Consider the following 19,175-nt stretch of genomic DNA (forward strand, 5'->3'; position numbering starts at 1 on the left):
CTGCGTGGGGGGTGCGGGGACACGCCAGCTGGGGAGGGGCTGCCTCCAGCTCCGGGCTCTGTTTGGAGGCTGCGGGCATCCATCCATTCTCTGCTAATCGGACGTGTCTCTCCGAGCATCAGAGGGGGGCGCTGGCGAGTCGTCACAGAGCCCCTTCGCCACAGTGGAGCTCTCCAGCCATCCCTGGGGGCCCTGGCACCCCCAGATGGCCCCCCAAATCTCTGTAGCACCCCCAAATCGCCACAAAATCTGGCTTTGCTTTCTTCGCGCGCCTTTACTGAGTGTTCTGGGGCAAGGAGAGGTCCAGCGTCACAGAGATGAGGACGGGGGCGGGGGGGTCCCAGCAAGGACCGCTGGCCTCCCGGACCCCCTTGGAATCAGTCACATCTTCACCTGGCCACTGGGGTCCTCTCTGGGGCTCCGGGGGCTCCGGTTCCTCTTCCCACTTCAAGGAACCCTCTTGGACTTCGTTGCCCAAAGGGACCTAGGTCAGGGGGGACTCTGACCGTAGAGACGAGATGAGTGGGCCTGGGGCTGGGGCAAGATTTGGGGGCCAGACGCCGCTGGGGGGTGGGGGGCCGAGGGAAAGAGACGGAATAGACGCTCTGAGCCTTCCGGGCCTCCCTGGGGGTGTCCAGCACCTTCCCCTCCGCCGGCGATGCCTCGGTCCTCTTTGGGGCCCCCCGGGGCCGGTAGAGGACGTTGCCGTACAGCTGATTCCCTGCGGGGGGGGGGGGGGAGGGAGGGACGACACCGCCCAAGAGGGGACACTGAGGACGGCCTGGCCCCCCGCAGCCCACCTCTAAGGAATTTGTCTGTGCGTCCGGAAACCGTGCGCGCAGCGGCCACCGTCTGCATCTAGTCCCGGTCTCCGCCCCGCAGCCCCGCCCTCCCTCCTTCCAGAAGCGGCAGGTGGGACGGCCAGATTCGGGGACGCCGCCCCGGCTGCAGTTCCCGCCTCCGCCACGCGAGGGCGCGGCCGCCAGCGGAGGGCGGCACCTGCGGGCACCGCCTGCCCCCCGCGCGGCCACCTGCGCGCTCACCTGCGTCCTTGTGCCCGCAGCGGCGGCGGCCCCAGATCCAGGCGCCCAGCGCGATCGCGGTCACGACCAGGGCCGCGCTCCCCGCCACCAGCAGCGCCAAGTGTCGTCCTGGGGGGACGGGGAGGGGGCGGTGTGACCGGGGGCGGGGCGCGGGGCGGGGGCGGGGCTGGAGGAGGGCCGCGCGGGCGGGGCTCACCTGTGATGCTGGGGATCGGCTTCTGTGGCCCGTCATCTGCAGAGAAGAAACGTGTGTCTCGGGGGTGCTCGCCTTCAAGCCCGGCCTCCTGCACCCTTCACGGTGAGAGCCCCCCCACCCCATGTGGGACCTCAGGGTTCCTGCCCCCGCCATGCTGTGTGAGTTCGGGCGGGTGGGTGTTTCCTCTTCCGCAAAATGACACTAACCATTCCTATCTTGCTGGATTATTGTGGAATAACCGCCAACTGGGGTTTTTCATCATGACCTCCATCATCCCCACTGTGAGCTCCACCATCCTTGTCATGAGCCCCATCACCCCCATAACAGGCTCCACCATCCCCATCACAAACTCTGTCATCCCCACCATAAGCCCTATCACCTTCATCGTGAACTCCATCACCTTGGTCATGAGCTCCATCATCCTTATTTTGAGCTCCATCACCTTCATCATGAGCTCCATCATCCTGATTTTGAGCTCCAGCTTCCTCATCATGAGCCTCATCATCCCCACCATGAGTTCCATCATCCTAGTCATGGGATCCATCATCCTCATGGCTCCTTGTTTCTTGAGCCTCTACTCTGTGCCAAGCGCATTTCATATACAAGGCAACTGAGGCTCAGAGAGCCTGAGTCACTTGCCTGGGGTCACACACCCGGGCAACAGCTAGGCACTGCTTTGAACAAAGGCACTGCTCATCTCAGCTCCCCGCTCCTTACGCTGGCCTGAACATTCGAGTCTTGCTGGATGAGCAGCATCACAGACATAATAATAACCACTTATGTTTATTGAGGACTTACTAGGATCCAGACCCTGTGATAAACTCGTTAGACAGAAACACTTTAAATTCACGTAACCCAACGAGGAAAGCATTATTAGCCGTATTTTGATAGCTAAGGAAACAGGCACGGAGGAGTTCAGTTACTGGCCCAAGGTCACACAGTGAGTGAATGGCAGAGCGGGCATGTGTTTCCAGGTCTGTATAACTGACTGAACTCCAGCCAAAGCCTCCTTCTGCTGGGACCAAGATGAGGCCCAGAGTCCCCGACCCCTTCATCTTGCAGGTTCTAAAGTTGGCAGGGCTGCCAGCAGCCCCGGGGTGGGGGTGGGGAAGCCAGCTGTGTGGAGCTGGGCCCAGGCCCGCCCACTCTGTCGCAGCTGCCAACGCCACCCAGACTGACGCCTCCGCATCCCGCTTCTGCTAATTGGTAATTGGCCCTCTTGTCGCTAGAGGGGTGGGTGGTGGGCAGAACAGCCAAAACACACCGCCCCGGAGGCAGGCGGCGGGCGGGTCCTGCCAGCTGGAGGAATGGGCATCTTTCTGGGCTGGGCGTGGGGGCGGTGCTCCCTGCCCCCCGAGAGCCCCCGAGGAGTCAGGAAGCAGCGAGACAACAGGAGACCCCCACCTGGGTCGGCTGGGGTGCCCCCCTCCCCGCGCAGGGTTTGGTCCATAAGGGGGTGTCATGCAGAGTGGGGGCAGTGGGTGAGCCGGGCTTTCGAGAAAACCGGGTGCATCCCTGGCTGGGTGCAACCTGGACACACCTGGGCCCCCTCTGGGCTTCAGCGTCCTCATCTGTACAACAAGGCAGCTGCTCAGCTGATCTGGAAAGTTCCTTCTGGCTTTGAGAATCAATGGCTTTCAACTCTGGATTCCAGAATTCTCTGCTCTGACTCTGAGATGGTAAAATTCTAAGAGGCCATCTATTTAAAGTATTTAAGATACTGCAGTTCTGAGATTCTAGAATCATCCTTTCCTTTATTTCAGTGTTTCTCAACCTTTTTCATTATCAGCCCCCTAAGGAGACATTTTAAAAATATTCTTTTGTTCCCCTATGAAATTTTAATGCCCCAGATACACTGTGGATCTGTTTATGTACCATCTGCATTTCTGTACTTTACACAGAAAAAGAATAAGGTTTTCTTTGCTCCCCGAACCAATTTTTACCTCCTTAGGAGCAATATTCCCCACTGTGGGTGAAGGCTGTCATTCTAGGAGCCAAGGATTTCATGTCCCCAGGATCCTACAATTGCGAGATTCTATTTTACAGTTCAAGATTCCAGAATTGTCTTAGGTGCAACAGAAATGTGTACGTATGTTGACCAAAGGACAAGTTCTAGATTCTTCTAGCAGCCTTCTTCAGGATAGCCCGAACCCAGAAGATACCCAAGCGCCCATCAACAGGAAATTGGGTTGATCGATGGCGGTGGCGCATGCGATGGAATAGTCTACAGCAAGGAAAAAGGAACGAATCTCTGCCTCACGCACGGAGACGGGCGAATCTTCCAGACCTCACGCTGAGTGGAAGAAGTCAGACACAAAGAGAATATACTCTATGATTCCATTTAAGTAAAGTATGAAGCCAGGAAAAACAGATCGATGCCAGTGGCAGGCAAGATGGCGGTGGGGGGTGCTGGTATCCACGAGGGGACACAACGATGGTAACTGGGAGGGGGCTGGGTTTCTCGAGCCGGGTGGTGGCACGTGGGTGTGCTCAGCTTGTGAAAATTCATGGCTGCAGTCTGTCTGTGTGCCCCCAAATTCCTATGGTGACTCCTACGCCCCAATATGATCGTGTTAGGAGGTGGGACCTTTGGAAGGTGATGAGGCCGTGAGGGGGGGGCCCTCGTGAGTGGGATTAGTGATCTTAAAAAAAGGCCCCCAGAGAGCTCCCTTGTCCCTTCCATCCCAGCGAGAAGATGCGTCTATGAACCAGGAAGAAAGTCCTCCCCAGAACGTCACCACGCCGGGTCTGATCTGGGACTTCCAGCCTCCAGAAGGACGAGAAACATTTCTGTTGTATAAGCCACTCAGTTTACAATCTTTTGTTATAACAGCCCAAAAGGACCAAGACATCATGGAGCTGGCCACTTAGGATAGGCGCGTTTCTCTGTAGGCAGAATACACTTTCATAACACATTTTCAAAACAAAAGATTCTGGAATCGTTTTTAACCCAAACTCCAGAATTATACATATCAAGAGTCTGGATGAGTGTGATATTCTGGAACAGGGCTCAGCAAACTCCAGCCCGTGGACCCAATGTGGCCCCCTGCTTGTGTTTTTTAAATAAAGTTTTATTGGCACGCGGCCCTGCCCATTCCCAGATGCACAGCCCAGGGTGGTTTTCCGGCTACGTCGCAGCGGAGCTCATGTGGCCCACAGAGCAGGAAATGCTTCCTCTGTGGCCCTTTACAGAGAAAGTTGGCTGAGCCCTGGTCTAGAATCTTAAGTTCCAGCACATCTTTGGTTCTTGATTCTAGAATTTGATCTCGACTTGGCAGGATTCCTATTCCCAAGAATCTGATGTGAAGAAGTTAGAGTTTCTGCTTCTAGGAACTTGAGAAGGGACAGTCTTAAGATCCTCGAAGTCCCAAGTCCCGGGCTGCCTCCTCCCACTCGCCCCCATACCTGTGTCCACCAGGAGCTGCGTTCCGCTGCCCTCAGCCTCCTCCAGCTCTGGGATCTCCGTGGCCGCCCAGCACACGTAGCGCCCGCTGTCGTTGAGGCTCACGCTGGCCAGCCGCAGGGTGACAGTGCCAGGCGGCCACCAGGAGAGCCATCCCCGGGGCCCGCAGCCCCCCAGGCTGAGGCTGCTGTTGGAGATGAATGACTGGCACAGGCTGGCGTCATCCTTGAGCCACTCCACGCGGAGTCGCTCCCAGGCCTGGGCCTGCACCACCTGGCAGGTCAAGGTCACCTCGCTCTCCTGCCGCACCTGCAGCAAGCGGGGCTCCTGAAGCACGGCGAGGCCTGCGGCTGCTCGCAGGGCTGGGGACAAAAAAGGTGAATGAGCGTCTCTCGTGTGTGTGTGTGTGACTGACGCCCCCAGCGAGCCCGCAGGTGTGGAAGCTTGCTGTGTGTGGCATCTGTGCAAGGTCACGCCTCCTCGCTGACATCAGTGGCCCCATCTGCGAAACGGATGTAACTCTCGGCACTTGGGAGGTTTCAAGCTGGACCCTGTGACTGCCCAGCTCTCAGCCGCACAAATGTCGCTCCCTGTGTGCCAGGCCGCCGTGGACACAGACATAGAGGTGACCAAGACACAGAAAAATCCCTGCCTTCGGCGGGCCGACAGGCTCGGGAGAGGGAGACACACAGCAAGTCGCGAACGGAGAATCGTGATGGAGGAAAGGAACGGGGAGTGGCAATAGAGGGAAACGATGAGGTGGCAGGGAATCTACTCACAGAGGGTGGTCAGGGAAGGCCTCTCGGAGGAGGCGACATTTGAACGGGACTCTGACTGTTAAGAAGCAGCCAGTTGTGGGAAGGAAGGAAGCTATGGAGGAAGAGCGTTCCAGGCAGAGCGAACAGCCCATGCAAAGGCCCTGGGGCAGGACTGTGCCTGGTGTGTGCAAGGAACAGCGAGGAGGCCTGTGTGGCTGGAGCAGAGGGAGCGAGGGGGACAGAGGGAGGAGGTGGGACCAGAGAGGTCAGCAGGGGTTGGTCAGCAGGCCACAGGGGTCGGGTGTGGTTGGGGGTGCGGGGGTGGAGGTGGGGAAAGGGGGCGGTTTGCTTTTTAATCTGTGATGGGAAACCAGCAGGGCAGGAGGAAACAGGGGCCGATTTAAGTTTTAAAAAAACCATCCTGACTGCTGCGGTGAGAACAGACTACGAGGTGGGGGGATCAGAGGCTGTGGGGACAAGAGGGCCCAGGAGAGCAGGAACGGGGGCCCGACCGAGGAGAGAGGGGGCCAGAGTCTGACCAGATCTCGAAGTTGCCCCCTAGAAAAACCACAAGAAGCACCGAATTGGGAGAGAGGAAGAGAGATGGTGGCGCATTGCCAAGGTTTTAGCCCAAGGGACTGTGCGAACGGCCGTGACTTTGGGCCAAGATGCGGGAAACTGAGGCAGGAGCAGGGCTGGAGTGGAAAAAAAGTTTGCTTTTGGCCATGAGACATCTGGGTGCCTGTTAGACACCAGCCCCCCTAGAAGGGGTGAGTTTGTGCCCTGTTCCCAGCATCGAGATGGAATTGCAGCTGATGCTAGAGACGAGAGCCAGGGAACAGTGTTCTGGGCAGAGGGAACAGCAGGTGCAAAGGCCCAGAGGCAGGATCAAGCTTGATGTGTTGGGGAAAAAAAGAAAAGAAAGATGAGCCAGCAGGCCGGTCATGGGGGAGAGAGGGCAGGTAGAGGCGGGTGGAGATGAGAGAAGCCAGCGGGGCCAGGTCACCTAAGACTGGTTTGTAGGCCACGGTCTGAATTTTCTCCTAGGGGCCCCCTCTGAGGACCCTGGCTGGACGCCTTCAACCCTCAGGAGAGACATGGGCCCCGGTGGGCCGAGCGGAAAGATGACAGTTTAGAGGGGATCTGAGCAGGCGGGCGGGCAGCTTGGGGGATGGACAGCAGGGGGTGGGGGCAGAGGGGAGGGACCCCACGTACTCACCCCAGAGCGGCCCCAGAAGGACCAGCGCCGTGCGCAGGGGCCCCATTCCTGGCCCACCAGGCCCCCTCTCCTGGCTGGCGCCCCACCCCCCGCCCCTTGCCATTCGACAGACTTCCTGCCGCAGTCTCCGCCCCCCGCCACAGAAGCAGATGCGACACCCCAGCCAGACAGCAGACGTCCGGTGGCCAATGCTGCTCGGGGTGCCTCTTCCTGCTACCTTGTGCCTCAGTTTCCCCAGAGTTCTCCTTGTCGTTTTTCATCCGAAAAGCAGTATGAATGTGTGAATGGGCATAATGGGTCCCAGTGAGTGGAAATCTTTCTGGAAGACTCTACATAAACATGCCAGGGCTGGGGGGACACGTAGGAAGGCCAGGGGGCGCACTGAACAGCGGAACCCCAGCTACAGTGATGTTGCCCCAAACAGCTTCCTTTGAGTCCACAGGAAGGCATTTCTGCTGCTGGCTGCGGGTCTCACGACAGGTATGGGGGGCTCCCTGCCCCCAGGGCCTGGGGAGAAGTTTGGGGGCCCAGTTGAGGGTAGTCCCAGGCTCTGGACTTGCTCTCAGCCCTGCACCCATCACCCCACAGCCGGCAGTAGCCCTCGGCCTCAATGGCTCACCCCCAACCACAGTGTGACCTCTTTTCTCACCCAGACGGAAGAAGGCCTGTGTCCTTCGCAGAATCATCCCTGTCGACCACAGGGAGGCCTGTGCGGTGGCTCTCTGACGGCACCACCCCAGCAGACACACCCAGCTTCCCAGCCTCCCCCTCTTTCAGACTTTGCAGGACTTTCCGAAGCTCCACCCTTCCCCCTGCCCACTGCCGAGGGGCAGTGCTGGAGATCCTGGATAGATTCAGCCGCGGGCTGACCGGAAGACAGAGCTGGACACAGATATTTCCAGCCCTGTGAATTCTGGGCTGGCAGGGAGACTTCCGGAGGAGATGTTAGAGCCTGGGGTTTTGTGGGATGTGTAGGAGTTCAGGTGTGCTGCAGGGGAAAGAAAGAAGGCATTGGGGGCTGTACATCTGCTTGGGCGAAGGCCTTGGCTTTTCAGTAAACGCAAGCGTGTGAGCAGTCAGGGTCCAGACGTCCGGGGCCGGGGGGTAGAATTCCAGTTTGAGCAGCCAGTGGGTGAACAAGCCGGGATGGAGGCTGAGGCACCAGGAGGACTAGGGAGGGGCTCCAGGTCACATGGCAGGGCCAGGGGTCGAACTCAGGCTCCCAGCCTCCCAGCTCTGGGCTCTCTCCAGCTCAGACATCGTGACCAATGTCCCCTGGTGGGCCTCAGGCTCTGGGGGTGCCCGCGCTCGGCGACCCCAGCGTGGGACTACACTTCCCAGCCTGCCGCGGGGGACGCGCCTGCGCACTGAGGCCAGTGATGGAGCGCAGACGGGGGGCGCGGCGGCGGCGGCGTGGGCTCGGCGGGCCATTGGCTCCCGGCCGCGGCAAAGGCAGCTTGGGGACTAGAAGAGCGAGTGGGGCCCGCGGGCCGGGCCGGGGACGACCTGGGCTGCAGCCATGGAGGACCAGAGGGTAGGACCGGGGCGGGGCGCGCGGCGGGGGTGGACAAGGGGAGGGGACCAGGTGATGCCGCAGCGCCCTCCCCGCCCCCCCCCACCCCCGCGGCTCTGCAGCCGAGGCCCCACCCCCGCCGCAACCCCGCCCGGGTCTAGCCCCCCATTCGGGACGCAGCCCCCCACTTTCGCCCGGACCCCTCATCCTCTTGGCCTGGCTCCAGGCGCACCCCCTCCATGCCCCTCACCCCCGCCCAGTAACCCGGACCCAGACCTGACCCCATCCCCCACCCCTCGGATCCGGACTGCGGACCAGGTGTCCTGGTCCCCGCCCAGCCCCGGAGGACGCCCCGCCAGCTCAGCACAGGTGACCCCGCAGATCCTGCGCCCCGGGAAAAGGGACCTGTGTGAGGCCTGGGTCAGAGTTACAGGCGCCAGCAGGAACCTCCCCTGCCGCTGCCCTCCCTCCCAGCATCCCCTTCCCCAGCCCACCCTTCCTGCTCCCCCCTACCTGGGCTCTTCAGCACTCCGTTTCCTCGAGTTCCTCCCTTCTCCTTGCTAATGCCTCTTCCCAGGGGTCCCCTTCCCCAGATTAGCCCATTTTCTGCAGGTACCATTTTCATCTTTCCCCAGGCTAGCCCCTCACCTCGATCTAGCCCCCACCTCGGGATATAGCTACCTGGTTGGAGGCTTTGTGCGCAGGCCCAGGGTGTCCCTCTCTAGGAGCCTCAGTTTGCTCCCCTGTATAATGGGGGTGCTCGTGGTGCCCACCTGCTAGGCGAGGGGACGCGGGGCGGAGCTTGGCCCAGGGCCTGCCTCGTGGCAGATGCCCAAGCCCATTGGCACGGTGGGCCCACATCTCCTGTGGATCCGTGGAGGGCATGGCGGGGAGCCCCAGGTGGGGGAGCTGGGCCGGGCGGAGGGGCTGACCGGCCGTGCATGTGCGTGTGTGCACGTGTGTGTGCTTCCCATGGGGGCAGGAGGCTCTTCGGAAGATCATCACGACGCTGGCCGTAAAGAACGAGGAGATTCAGAGCTTCATCTACTCCCTTAAGCAGATGCTCCTGAATGTGGAGGTGAGCAAGGCCCCCCCACCCCCGCCCAGGAGGGAGACAGGGGGCGTCTGGGGCAGGTGGGTGGAAGGGAGGGAGGGAGGGAGGGGCAGACATAGACGTCGGCCTGTTGCTGCTGCTGCCCGTGGGACTCTGGGCCTGGCTGCCGTGTCCGGGCCTCAGTTTCCCCATCTGAGCACTGGCTTTGGCCGATGCTGGCCGCTCCAACCCCGCTATGTCTCTCCAAGGGAAACTCGGCCAAGGTGCAGGAGGACCTGGAGGCGGAGTTCCTGTCCCTCTTCTCTGTCCTGGAGGAGCTGAAGGAGGGCATGCTCATGAAGATAAAGCAGGACCGCGCCAGCCGCACCTATGAGCTGCAGGTGTGCATGCGGGGGAGTCGCCCAGATGCCGCCCCCCACGGCGCCCCTCAGACTCCACGGAGCCCAGCTGGCCTCGGCATCTTCCTCCAGACCTCCTCCTCCTCCCTCCCTTTTTCGGGAGATGCCCCCAAGTGTCTCCAGTGTCCGGAGCCAGACGCCTCCACGGTGTAGGCCTCGCCTCCGCTTCCCTGGCCCCTCCCCGGCCATGGCGCATCAACCCCCACCCACCTGTTCTCCCTCTTAACCCCCTCTCGCATCCACCTCCTCCTCTCCGTCCCCACGGCCCCGCCCCCACATCTGACCCCTCCTCCCCTCCCGTCCTCACCCAGCATCTCCGATTTCCCAGCCCTTTCACAGGTCCCCCAGATCTGACAGTATCACTCCCGCTCAGACACCTCCCATAGCTCCCACGGGGTCTCAGACTCCAAGCTGGGGTCCCACAGGCTGCACCACAACCTCCTGGGCAGCTTCCTAACCTCCCAGGTGCCCCTCCTGGGGGAATGCGCAGCCTGGGGGCTCAGGTGTAGCCTGGGGGCTCAGGTGTGGCCTGGGCACGTGGCTTTTTAAGGAAGGGATGCCCGAGTGATTCTGAGGTGCTGCCAGGAGCAAGGTGCCGCCCCCCCCATCCTTCCTGTCCCCACTGGAGTTCGAGAAGGGCGTGGTCCCCTGAATCCCAAAGGTGGCCCAGAGCCCTGAGAGGGATTGGGGCTGCGGGATGAGGTGGCCCTCCCTCAGTGCCATGTCACCCGCAGAACCAGCTGGCTGCCTGCACGCGGGCCCTGGAGAGCTCCGAGGAGCTTCTGGAGACAGCCAACCAGACCCTGCAGGCCGCCGACAGCAAGGACTTCCCGCAGGTGGGCACCTTGGCGGCCAGAGAAAATACGGGCCGCCCAGTGAAGCTTGCCTCTCATGTCAACCACGAGTACTGTTGGAGGATAAGTCTAGCCCACGCCATAGTTAGTATAAGTGTATCCCAGAGGTTGCATGGGGCACACTTACAGTAAAAAAAAAATCATTCATTGTTTATCTGAAACGCGAATTTCACGGGGTGTCCTGCACAGTCATGCACCGCGTAACGACGTGTCGGTCAACGACGGGCTGCATAGACCACGGGGTCCCCTAAGATGAGTACCGTGGAGCCTAGGTGTGTAGGAGGCTGTACCATCTAGGTTTGTGCAAGCACACTCTATGATGTTCGCACAACGACGAGTTGCCTGACGACACATTTCTCAGAACGGGTCCCCGTCATTAAACGATGCATGGCTGTACTTTTATTTGCTAAATCGGTCTACCGTGTGTACTGGGCACTGGGCAGGAGGTGGAGTGGGGCGGGGGCCTGTCTTTGCCTGCCTGTCCCTTCAGGGCACCGCTAAGAAACAGCAGGGTTTCTGCCCCGGTGCCCGGGGACTCTGGCAGACGGCTGCCACGCCCAGCCTCAGTTTCCCTGTCTGTATAATGGCCTTCTGGTTCCGTTGAGACAACTCTGGATTTTTTTCTGTCCCTCTTTCTAGGCTGCCAAGCAAATCAAAGATGGGTAAGATGCTGGGATCTGGCCCCCACCCCAGTGCCCCGCCCCTGGTGTGAAGGTGGGGACGCCCAGGTGAGGGTCCCTTGGCCCGGAACAAGGGGGAGGGGGTCCCCTCCACACAGTTTGGAGGACCAGGCCTGGGTCCCCCCGAGACGCCTGCCAGCAGGCTGCCTCCATGTCCTTCGCTGCAGTGTGACCATGGCCCCCGCCTTCCGGCTGTCATTGAAAGCCAAGGTCAGCGACAACATGAGTCACCTCATGGTGGACTTTGCACAGGAGCGGCGGATGCTGCAGGCACTCAAGTTCCTGCCTGGTGAGGGGGGAACTCGCTGGAGGGCCAGGGTTTCAGGGAACCAGCCGGGGAGTCTAAGAGGGCCCGAGACACGGCCTGGAGTGAGGCTGACAGCCAGGCGTGGAAACCCCAGAAGGCCCCGCCCCTGGGGTGGAGACCTGAGAATACCCTGCTTTTGGGAGTAGAGCCATGGTTAAGCCCCACCCACGTGGGTAGAGTCGTGAGAATGCCCCACCCCATGTGGGCGGAGCCACAAGGAAGTCCCACCCCCTGTGGGGTGGAGTCGTGAGGATGCCCTGCCCATGTGGGTGGAGCCACAAGGAAGCTCCACTCTTGGGTGGAGCCCTGAGGAAGCCACACCCCTGTGGGGGTGGAGTCACACGAATGCCCCCACCCATCCTGTGGGTGGAGTCATGAGAAAACCACACCCATGGGTGGAGCCCTGAGGAAGCCACACCCCTTGTTCCAGAGCCCCAAAAGGCCCCACCCACCGGAGATGGAGTCCCATGAAGGCCACGCCCCAATGGGTAGAGAATTCTGGAAGTGTGCCACCTCTAAATGGTGGAATCCTGAAAAGGCCCACCCTTATGTTGGTTGAACCCCGAGAAAGCTCTTCCCATCCCCAACCCCTTGGTGGAATCCTGGGAAGCTCCACCCGCCACCCCCCCCAGGCCCCAAAACCTGAAGGGGCCCCTCCCACAAGTTGGTCTCTCCTGCGAGCGGGGCCCCAGGGAGGTCCCCACCTCTGCGGGTGCAGGACCCTGACCCCACTCTCCCCTCTGTGCCGGGCAGTGCCCAGCACCCCCGTGATCGACCTGGCCGAGTCCTTGGTGGCGGATAACTGCGTGACCCTGGTGTGGCGCATGCCGGACGAGGACAGCAAGATTGACCACTACGTGCTGGAGTACCGGCGGACCAACTTCGAGGGCCCACCCCGCCTGAAGGAGGAGCAGCCCTGGATGGTGATCGAGGGCATCCGGCAGACGGAGTACACCCTGACCGGTCAGTGCCGCTCAGCCCCTCCAGGCTCCCATTTCCCCAGCGGCCCCCCGGAGGCCCGGGGCAGACCCCAAAGCTCACGGGGTGTGAGCACAGCCTGGCTGGGCTGATGAGGAATAGCAGAAAGTAATCATAATGAAAACGATATTGATGACAGCCACTGCGCCGTTCATTGAGGGCATGCTACGTCCTAACCATTACCCACTTGGAGATGAGAGAAGTCAGGCACCGGGAGAGAAGGCACCCTCCATCCGTGTCCTGTCTCTGCCATGCCCCCAGCCTTCATTTATTCATTCTAATTTATTGAGCGCCTACAGTATAGGAGGTGCTGTCTTTGAATGAGCAAAGCAGAGAAATCCTCTCCCTTGTGAAGCTGGCGCTCCGGGCCACCCTCCAAGTATTTGGGATTTCCTTGACAGTCATAAGGAAGCGGAAAGCCAGGGGGAATCCACGCAGCTGGCAGGGGAGCCTCTGAAGGAGGGAAAAATCGGGGGTCCCTCCTGAGCTTACAGAGCCGTCCTGAGCCAGGGGAAACCCTCAGGGGGTGGGAGAGCCTGCTGACAAGATAACTACCACTGTGGCTCTTGGCTGTAATCAGCCTCTTCCTCATCTGTAATTAGCATACATGGTTAATAATGAGCATGCTAATTGCAGGAACGGAAAGCCACCAGTCTAGCCTGCAAGAGGGCCCGGGAAGCTATTGGTTCATCCTTGGCGTGGGAATTAAAAGAAACACACCCCGTTTTCCCCCCAATCTTTTTATTATAGTAAAATACGCATGACATAAAATTGACCATTGAAACCATTTTTAAGCACACAGCTCAGCGGCGTGAAGCACATTCACATTGTTGTGCAGCCATCCGCACCATCTGTCTCCAGAACTTTCCATCTCCCCAAACTGCAGCTCAGTCCCCATGAAACACTGACTCCCACCCCTCCCCCAGCCCCTGGCCCCCCATCCAAATTCTGTCTCTGTGGATGTGGCTCCTCTGGGGACCTCCTGTGAGTGCACCACACAGTGTGTGTCCCTCTGTGTCTGGCTCACGTCCCTGAGCATCACGTCCTCCAGGTCCGTCCACGTGGGAGCAGGTGTCAGGATCTCCTTCCTTTTCATGGCTGCGTAATATTCCAGGGTGTGGATATACCCAGCTTTCTTGAATGGTGCAGCTTACATAACCATAGTTCACTATCGAAACCAGGACACACACGTGGGTACACTCTGCAGCATTCACGCACATTTCATCAGTTCTACACCCACTCCCTTGTGTGTGCGCGTGTGATCTCATTCACCATTTTATCCCGTGTGTAAACCATGTCACCACCCGCACAATCAAGGTGTAGATCTGCTCTGTCACCGGCTGCCCGTTGCATCCCCTTTAAAGCCACACCCTCTCGCCTTTTAAAAACTTCCTGGGCGGTGACCTCCTCGGAGCCGGAAGTTGAATCCAGCCAGAGGTCCCATGTGGTTAATTGCAATCCACTCGCTCTCTCGTTGATACTTTGGAAAGATGGGCGGGTGTGGGTTCATTGTTCATGACTTCCGTTCCTCCACTCATCTCAGTCTTATGTGAACCCGGCTCAGTGTGGGGAGTATGATGGCCAGATGGCAGGATAGGAAACTGAGGCACGCAGTGAGTAAGTCCAGGCCGTGGATGTCCGAGGGGTTCCATGTTTGTGAATCCGTGCCTTCTGAGGGGGCGTCTTAGCTCTGGGACAGTAGGCGGCGCCGCGGAGCAAACTGCTGGACTCAGCGAAGGGGCTGCAAAGAAGCGTGAGGCCGTCTCGATGGGCACCGCCAGCCTTCCAGGCAGAGGAACAGCCTGATCAAGGGCTCAGAGGCCAGAGCGCTGAGCCTCATGTCTGGAACTAGTTATGTTTGCAGAGAGAACATCTATAGGCAGGGGAGAGAGAAGGAACTGAAACTTCCTCCTGGGGACAAGGGGAGCCATGGGAGGCTTTAGAGCAGGGGCTGCCAAGGGCTGTTTGGGATGCCCAGAGAATGGGCATCCGACGGGGAACACTCAGGCAGCAACTGGACCTGTGGTCTGGGTAGAGGCTGGGGTGTGGGTGCCGTGGATGCATGGATGGTGCCTGACGGGTGAGAACGGGACAGTGAGCAATGTGAGGGAGTCGTGGACTGAGCCACCCCGACATTTAAGGGTGTCAGGGAGGGAGGACCTGCAGAGGAGACCAAAAGGGAGCCACTAGAGGGAACGGCCAGGAGAGGGCAGTGCTGTGGCCACCAAGGAAAGAGAATGTTCTAGGCGGGAGGGAGCGGGCAGCCAGGAAGTGCAAGGTGGGGACTTCAACCCCAGAGGAGGGAGAGGGAGTGAGGCGGCAGAGAGAGCGTGTGGACAGATCTCCAAAGAGGTTTCGCTCGAGGGGGAAGACAGCTTGATCGCTGCTTTTTATTTTTTAAGATTAGGAGAAATGAATAAAAAAAAAAAAGGACAGAAAGGGAGGGCGGGATATATCCTAGTAGGAGGGAAAATCTTTAACCCGGCGTGGCTAGATCCAGGGGTTCCAGCCAATGACTCGGTCATCTCTGTTCCCGCCCTCGGTGGCTCTGGGGTCTGCATTCTCAAGGAGACTTGCAAACGTGCTGGCACGTTTTCCCGGGAGCGGCTGCCTCCTGGCTGGCTAGCCCAGAGGAAAGTTAGAATACCAGCCAAAGTCCCAGGGAAGATTTTGATTGGCCAGTTCGGGTCATGTGCCTATCCCCGAACCAATCGCTGTGACTGAGTCATAAAGCATTCTGATTGGCCAGTTGTCTTGGGGGCGGAGCCAAGTTATCCATACTCCAACACGTGAATGAGGGCAAGGATGGTTTCCCATGGATAACATGTCGTTTGCAAGGTGCTCCTTAGAATGAGGGGCAGCGGGATTACCATGGGACACGGGGGCCTCTAACCTATTGCTCAAAGTGTACACAGTGTTAAGACCCCTCTGTTGCCTTTTAGGTCTCAAGTTTGACATGAAATACATGAATTTCCGTGTGAAGGCCTGTAATAAGGCAGTTGCAGGCGAGTTCTCCGAGCCGGTGACCCTGGAGACACCAGGTGACTGGCTCGCACCCCTACCCTGCCTGTGACTCCACAGCCCCTCCCTCCCGGGGCCCCAGGGATTGGTGTGTCATAAGAGTCTTCTAATCAGGGTTCAGTGCCCCTTTTTGCCCTGGCTGCCGGGAAGCTCAGAGCTCAGTCCACAGTAGATGCCTCAGCCTGAGTGTCTGGTAGAAACCTGCTTTCGTCCTTTGCTTTTGCAGTTGATCCCATTATACCTGGATGGTTTTGACACACATACACGTACATTCTCTCTCTCTTCCCCAAAATAACTGCTCTATCGAGTTGGGCATGGGATATCAGCAGTGAAGACAGATTCTCTCCCCTCCCCCAGTGACCCCTTTGCCTGCCCTGATAGGAAGTCCTTCTGCAGCCTAGCTTAACGCCGTCATGCTGTAGCCCAGCCCTTTTCCTGGGGTTAATCCCCAACGGAAGCACAGGGCAGCACAAGTGACTTGAAAATGGCTCCAGACCTGGGAGACCTTTAGGCAACGAGCCCTTGGCTTCATTCCTCCGGCTCCATGTTCCTCCCCCTCCACCCTCCCCCATCTTGTCTCTCTCCGTCTTTCTGCCTGTTGTCTTTATGTGTGTCTGTCTCTTTCTCTCTGTCTTAGTCTCTGTCTCTTTCTGTTCCCTGTCCCTGTCCTGGTCTGTCTTGGTCACTGTCTGTCTCTCTCGGTCTCTCTCCGTGTCTCTCTGGGTTTCCCCATCTCTGTGACTCCCACGTCTGCCCGGCCCCAGCCTTCATGTTCCGCCTGGATGCGTCCACATCCCACCAGAACCTGCGGGTGGAGGATCTCGCCGTCGAGTGGGACGCCATGGGCGGGAAGGTGCAGGATATCAAGGCTCGTGAGAAAGATGGCAAGGGGCGGACGGCGTCTCCCGTCAACTCGCCGGCCAGGTAGCCTGTCCCCTCCCATGGAGCCCAGCGTGGTCAAGGCTGGGGTGGAGGGAAGGACATGGAGCTGGAGGGAGCCCAAAGAGTGAATGAAGCCAGAGGAGACTTTGAACTGGGTTTTGACGGTTGAATAGGAGTTCCAGATGAGGAAGGGCACAGGCATGTTCTGATATGAGAGTCCCAGTGTATGAAAAGAACCGAATACTGTCAAGGACTGATGACAAGTCCATGGTGGCTGGGGTGGACCAGGAAAGACCTCCCATGGGGAGGTGAGGGCTGAACTGGACATCCCTCCCTACCACCCACAGAGGTACTCCATCCCCCAAGAGGATGCCCTCAGGTCGCGGGGGACGGGATCGCTTCACAGCTGAGTCCTACACGGTGCTGGGTAAGGAGCGGGGAAGATGGGAGGAGAGAGGGGAACTCTGGGCAGGGCCCTGATGGGGGTGTGTGAGAGAGAACTCCTTCGGGGAAACCGAGGCAGCCATCCACAAAACTTCTCTGGGAATGGTCCCAGTAACATGTGGTGCTGGGGGAATGGGAAGATTGGGGGATGAAGGATTATTGGGGGGCACCAGAGCGTGTGGATGCTCTGGTCTGGGGAGTAGCTGGGGTCTGAGAAGTAGCTGGGACTTGGGGAGTAGCTGTGATTTGGGAAGTAGCTGGGAAGGACGATTGCCTGTGGAGCAGCTGGGTTTGTGGAGGAGCTGAAGCAAGACAGGGGTTCGGGGAAATGGCTTAGGGCGTGTGGAGGAGCCAAGGAGAGTAGCAGGTGTCGGAGAAGCTGAGAGAATGGCTAGGATTGGAGGAGCGGATAGCACGGCAGGAGGGACTAGATCCTGTGAAGGAGAAGCTGGAGTCCATGGCAGAACTGGAGTTTAGGGGAACTGCTACTGTCCAGAAAAGAGCTTGAAAAAGAGACTGAGGTGGGAAAGAGTCAGTGTGGTCAGTAATCGGGGTGGGGGTGGGCTTAGGGAGTAGCTGCGTTCTGGGGATAAGCTATGGGCTGAGGAGCAGGTAAGAATCTATGGAGGATCCGGACTTTCTGGAAAGCATCTGGGACTGGCGAGAGTTGGGGTCTGGGAGAGAAGCAGGGGAGGGTGTGGGGGTGTCTGCAGAGTGGCTGAGATTTGAAAGGGAGGAGCCTAGGCTAGTTGTGGTGGGGGGAGTAGCTGAGGTCAGGGAGAAGCAGGCCTGGAGAAGCAATGGACACGGGGTGAGCCCTGTGTCTGGGGAGGAGCTGAGATATTAGATGGAGACGGGCTGCGATCTGGCTGGGGCGGGAGTGTGCAGAGAAGCTGGAGCTCAGGAATAGCGGGATCAGGGAGTAGCTGAGGTGGCAAGAATCTGGATCTGGGACCTGGGGAGGATGTGGACTCAGGGATGAGCTGAGATCTGCAAGAACCTGGCCTCCACCAGGAGCTGGGGGTCTGGATAGAATCTACACTCAGACAGCAACAGGAAGGAGTCCCAGAGCCCTGGATTCTAGTAGGACTTGAGCCCTGTGGGAATACCTGGGGTCGGAGCAAGGAGCAGCAGCAAGGGTTTGGGGATTATCTGGTCTCTGGGAAGAACTGAGGAGTAGCTGAATATGGGGAGGAACTGGAGGAAGTTTCGAAGGCCTGGCAGTATCTGAAAGGAGTAGCTTGGGCTTGGAGAGAACCTGAAAGCACTAGCTGAGGCTTGGAGAGCACCTGGACTTAGTGAGTGTCTAGAGGGAGTTAATGAAGCCTGGGGAGTACCTGGCGGGAATAGCTGGGGGCTGAGGAGTATCTGGAGGGAATAGCTGTGGTCTGGGGAGTATCTGGGCGGCTGTCCCTTGGTGGAAGGGCAGGTGGGACCCGATTCCACATGGTCTCCCCTGCTCCCCCCCACCCAGGGGACACGCTGATCGACGGCGGGGAGCATTACTGGGAGGTGCGCTACGAGCCCGACAGCAAGGCGTTCGGCGTGGGGGTGGCCTACCGCAGCCTGGGCCGCTTCGACCAGCTGGGCAAGACCGCCGCGTCCTGGTGTCTGCACGTCAACAACTGGCTGCAGGTCAGCTTCACGGCCAAGCACGCCAACAAGGCCAAGGTGCTGGAGGCGCCCGTGCCCGACAGCCTGGGCGTGCACTGCGACTTCCACCAAGGTGAGCCCGGGCCCCAGCTGGCGTCTGCCAGCCCCTCCTCATCTCTCGACCGCAAACTGCTCTTAACCGGTCCCCCTGTCGCTCTGCCCTCCACCCCAGGCCTCCTGTCCTTCTACAACGCGCGCACCAAGCAGCTCCTGCACACTTTCAAGGCCAAGTTCACGCAGCCACTGCTGCCCGCCTTCACGGTGAGACCCCGGCCCCCGGCCCGGCTGACAGGAGCGGGGGGCGCCGGGTGCAGGGCTCTGCGTCTGAGCCTGCCTGCTCCCCTCCCTGTCCCCCAGGTGTGGTGTGGCAGCTTCCAGGTGACGACAGGCCTGCAAGTCCCGAGCTCTGTGCGCTGCCTGCAGAAGCGGGGCAGTGCCACCAGCAGCTCCAACACCAGCCTCACCTAGGCCACCGGACGCCCACCCAGCCGGGCTGGTCTGGGGTCGGTCGCCAGGCCTCGGCCGTTTCAGCAGGGGCCCCTCCTGTCACTTGCTGCTTGGAGCCTTAACTCGTGATTGGGGTCACGAACGAGGAGCCCCGGGCCGGGCCCTCCTCCTGACCCGCCTCCTAATAAAGGTCAAACACTGGCCAGGCCGTGTTGCTGGTTCTTCTGGGCTGGGCGGCACCGGGTGTGCCCCGGCCCTCTCTGGTCCTCAATTGCCCCAGCTGTGAAATGGGCTTTTCTTACAGGGTCAGACAGCAGGTTTTGCT

The 19,175-nt window shown here is 59.5% G+C and overlaps 2 protein-coding genes across 4 annotated transcripts; one reads left to right on the forward strand and one right to left on the reverse strand.

The window, feature by feature from the left end:
• Positions 1-251: 251 nt before the first annotated feature.
• TMIGD2 (transmembrane and immunoglobulin domain containing 2) lies at positions 252-9,090 on the reverse strand. Of its 3 annotated transcripts, none has more exons than XM_023644431.2 (5): positions 6,620-6,735; positions 4,645-5,004; positions 1,240-1,275; positions 1,044-1,151; positions 252-721 (listed from the first exon to the last, which is right to left on the reverse strand). In XM_023644431.2, the coding sequence occupies exons 1-5, from the start codon at positions 6,720-6,722 to the stop codon at positions 390-392; spliced, it is 939 nt and encodes a 312-aa protein (XP_023500199.2). In that variant the 5' UTR covers positions 6,723-6,735; the 3' UTR covers positions 252-389. The 3 variants fall into 3 exon arrangements, with proteins under 3 accessions (XP_023500199.2, XP_070128608.1, XP_070128609.1); XM_070272507.1 differs by lacking the exon at positions 6,620-6,735 and adding an exon at positions 8,906-9,090 and having other exon boundaries at positions 255-721; XM_070272508.1 differs by lacking the exon at positions 6,620-6,735 and adding an exon at positions 8,646-8,768 and having other exon boundaries at positions 255-721.
• Positions 7,996-19,053, forward strand: FSD1 (fibronectin type III and SPRY domain containing 1). Its single transcript, XM_001494323.7, has 13 exons — positions 7,996-8,153; positions 9,115-9,210; positions 9,435-9,566; positions 10,319-10,420; positions 11,078-11,100; positions 11,286-11,407; positions 12,179-12,388; positions 15,346-15,444; positions 16,189-16,348; positions 16,654-16,733; positions 18,225-18,476; positions 18,576-18,664; positions 18,761-19,053. The coding sequence occupies exons 1-13, from the start codon at positions 8,139-8,141 to the stop codon at positions 18,869-18,871; spliced, it is 1,491 nt and encodes a 496-aa protein (XP_001494373.2). The 5' UTR covers positions 7,996-8,138; the 3' UTR covers positions 18,872-19,053.
• Positions 19,054-19,175: the final 122 nt, after the last annotated feature.

This window comes from Equus caballus, chromosome 7, assembly GCF_041296265.1.
Source record: "Equus caballus isolate H_3958 breed thoroughbred chromosome 7, TB-T2T, whole genome shotgun sequence".
Taxonomy (NCBI): Eukaryota; Metazoa; Chordata; class Mammalia; order Perissodactyla; family Equidae; genus Equus; species Equus caballus.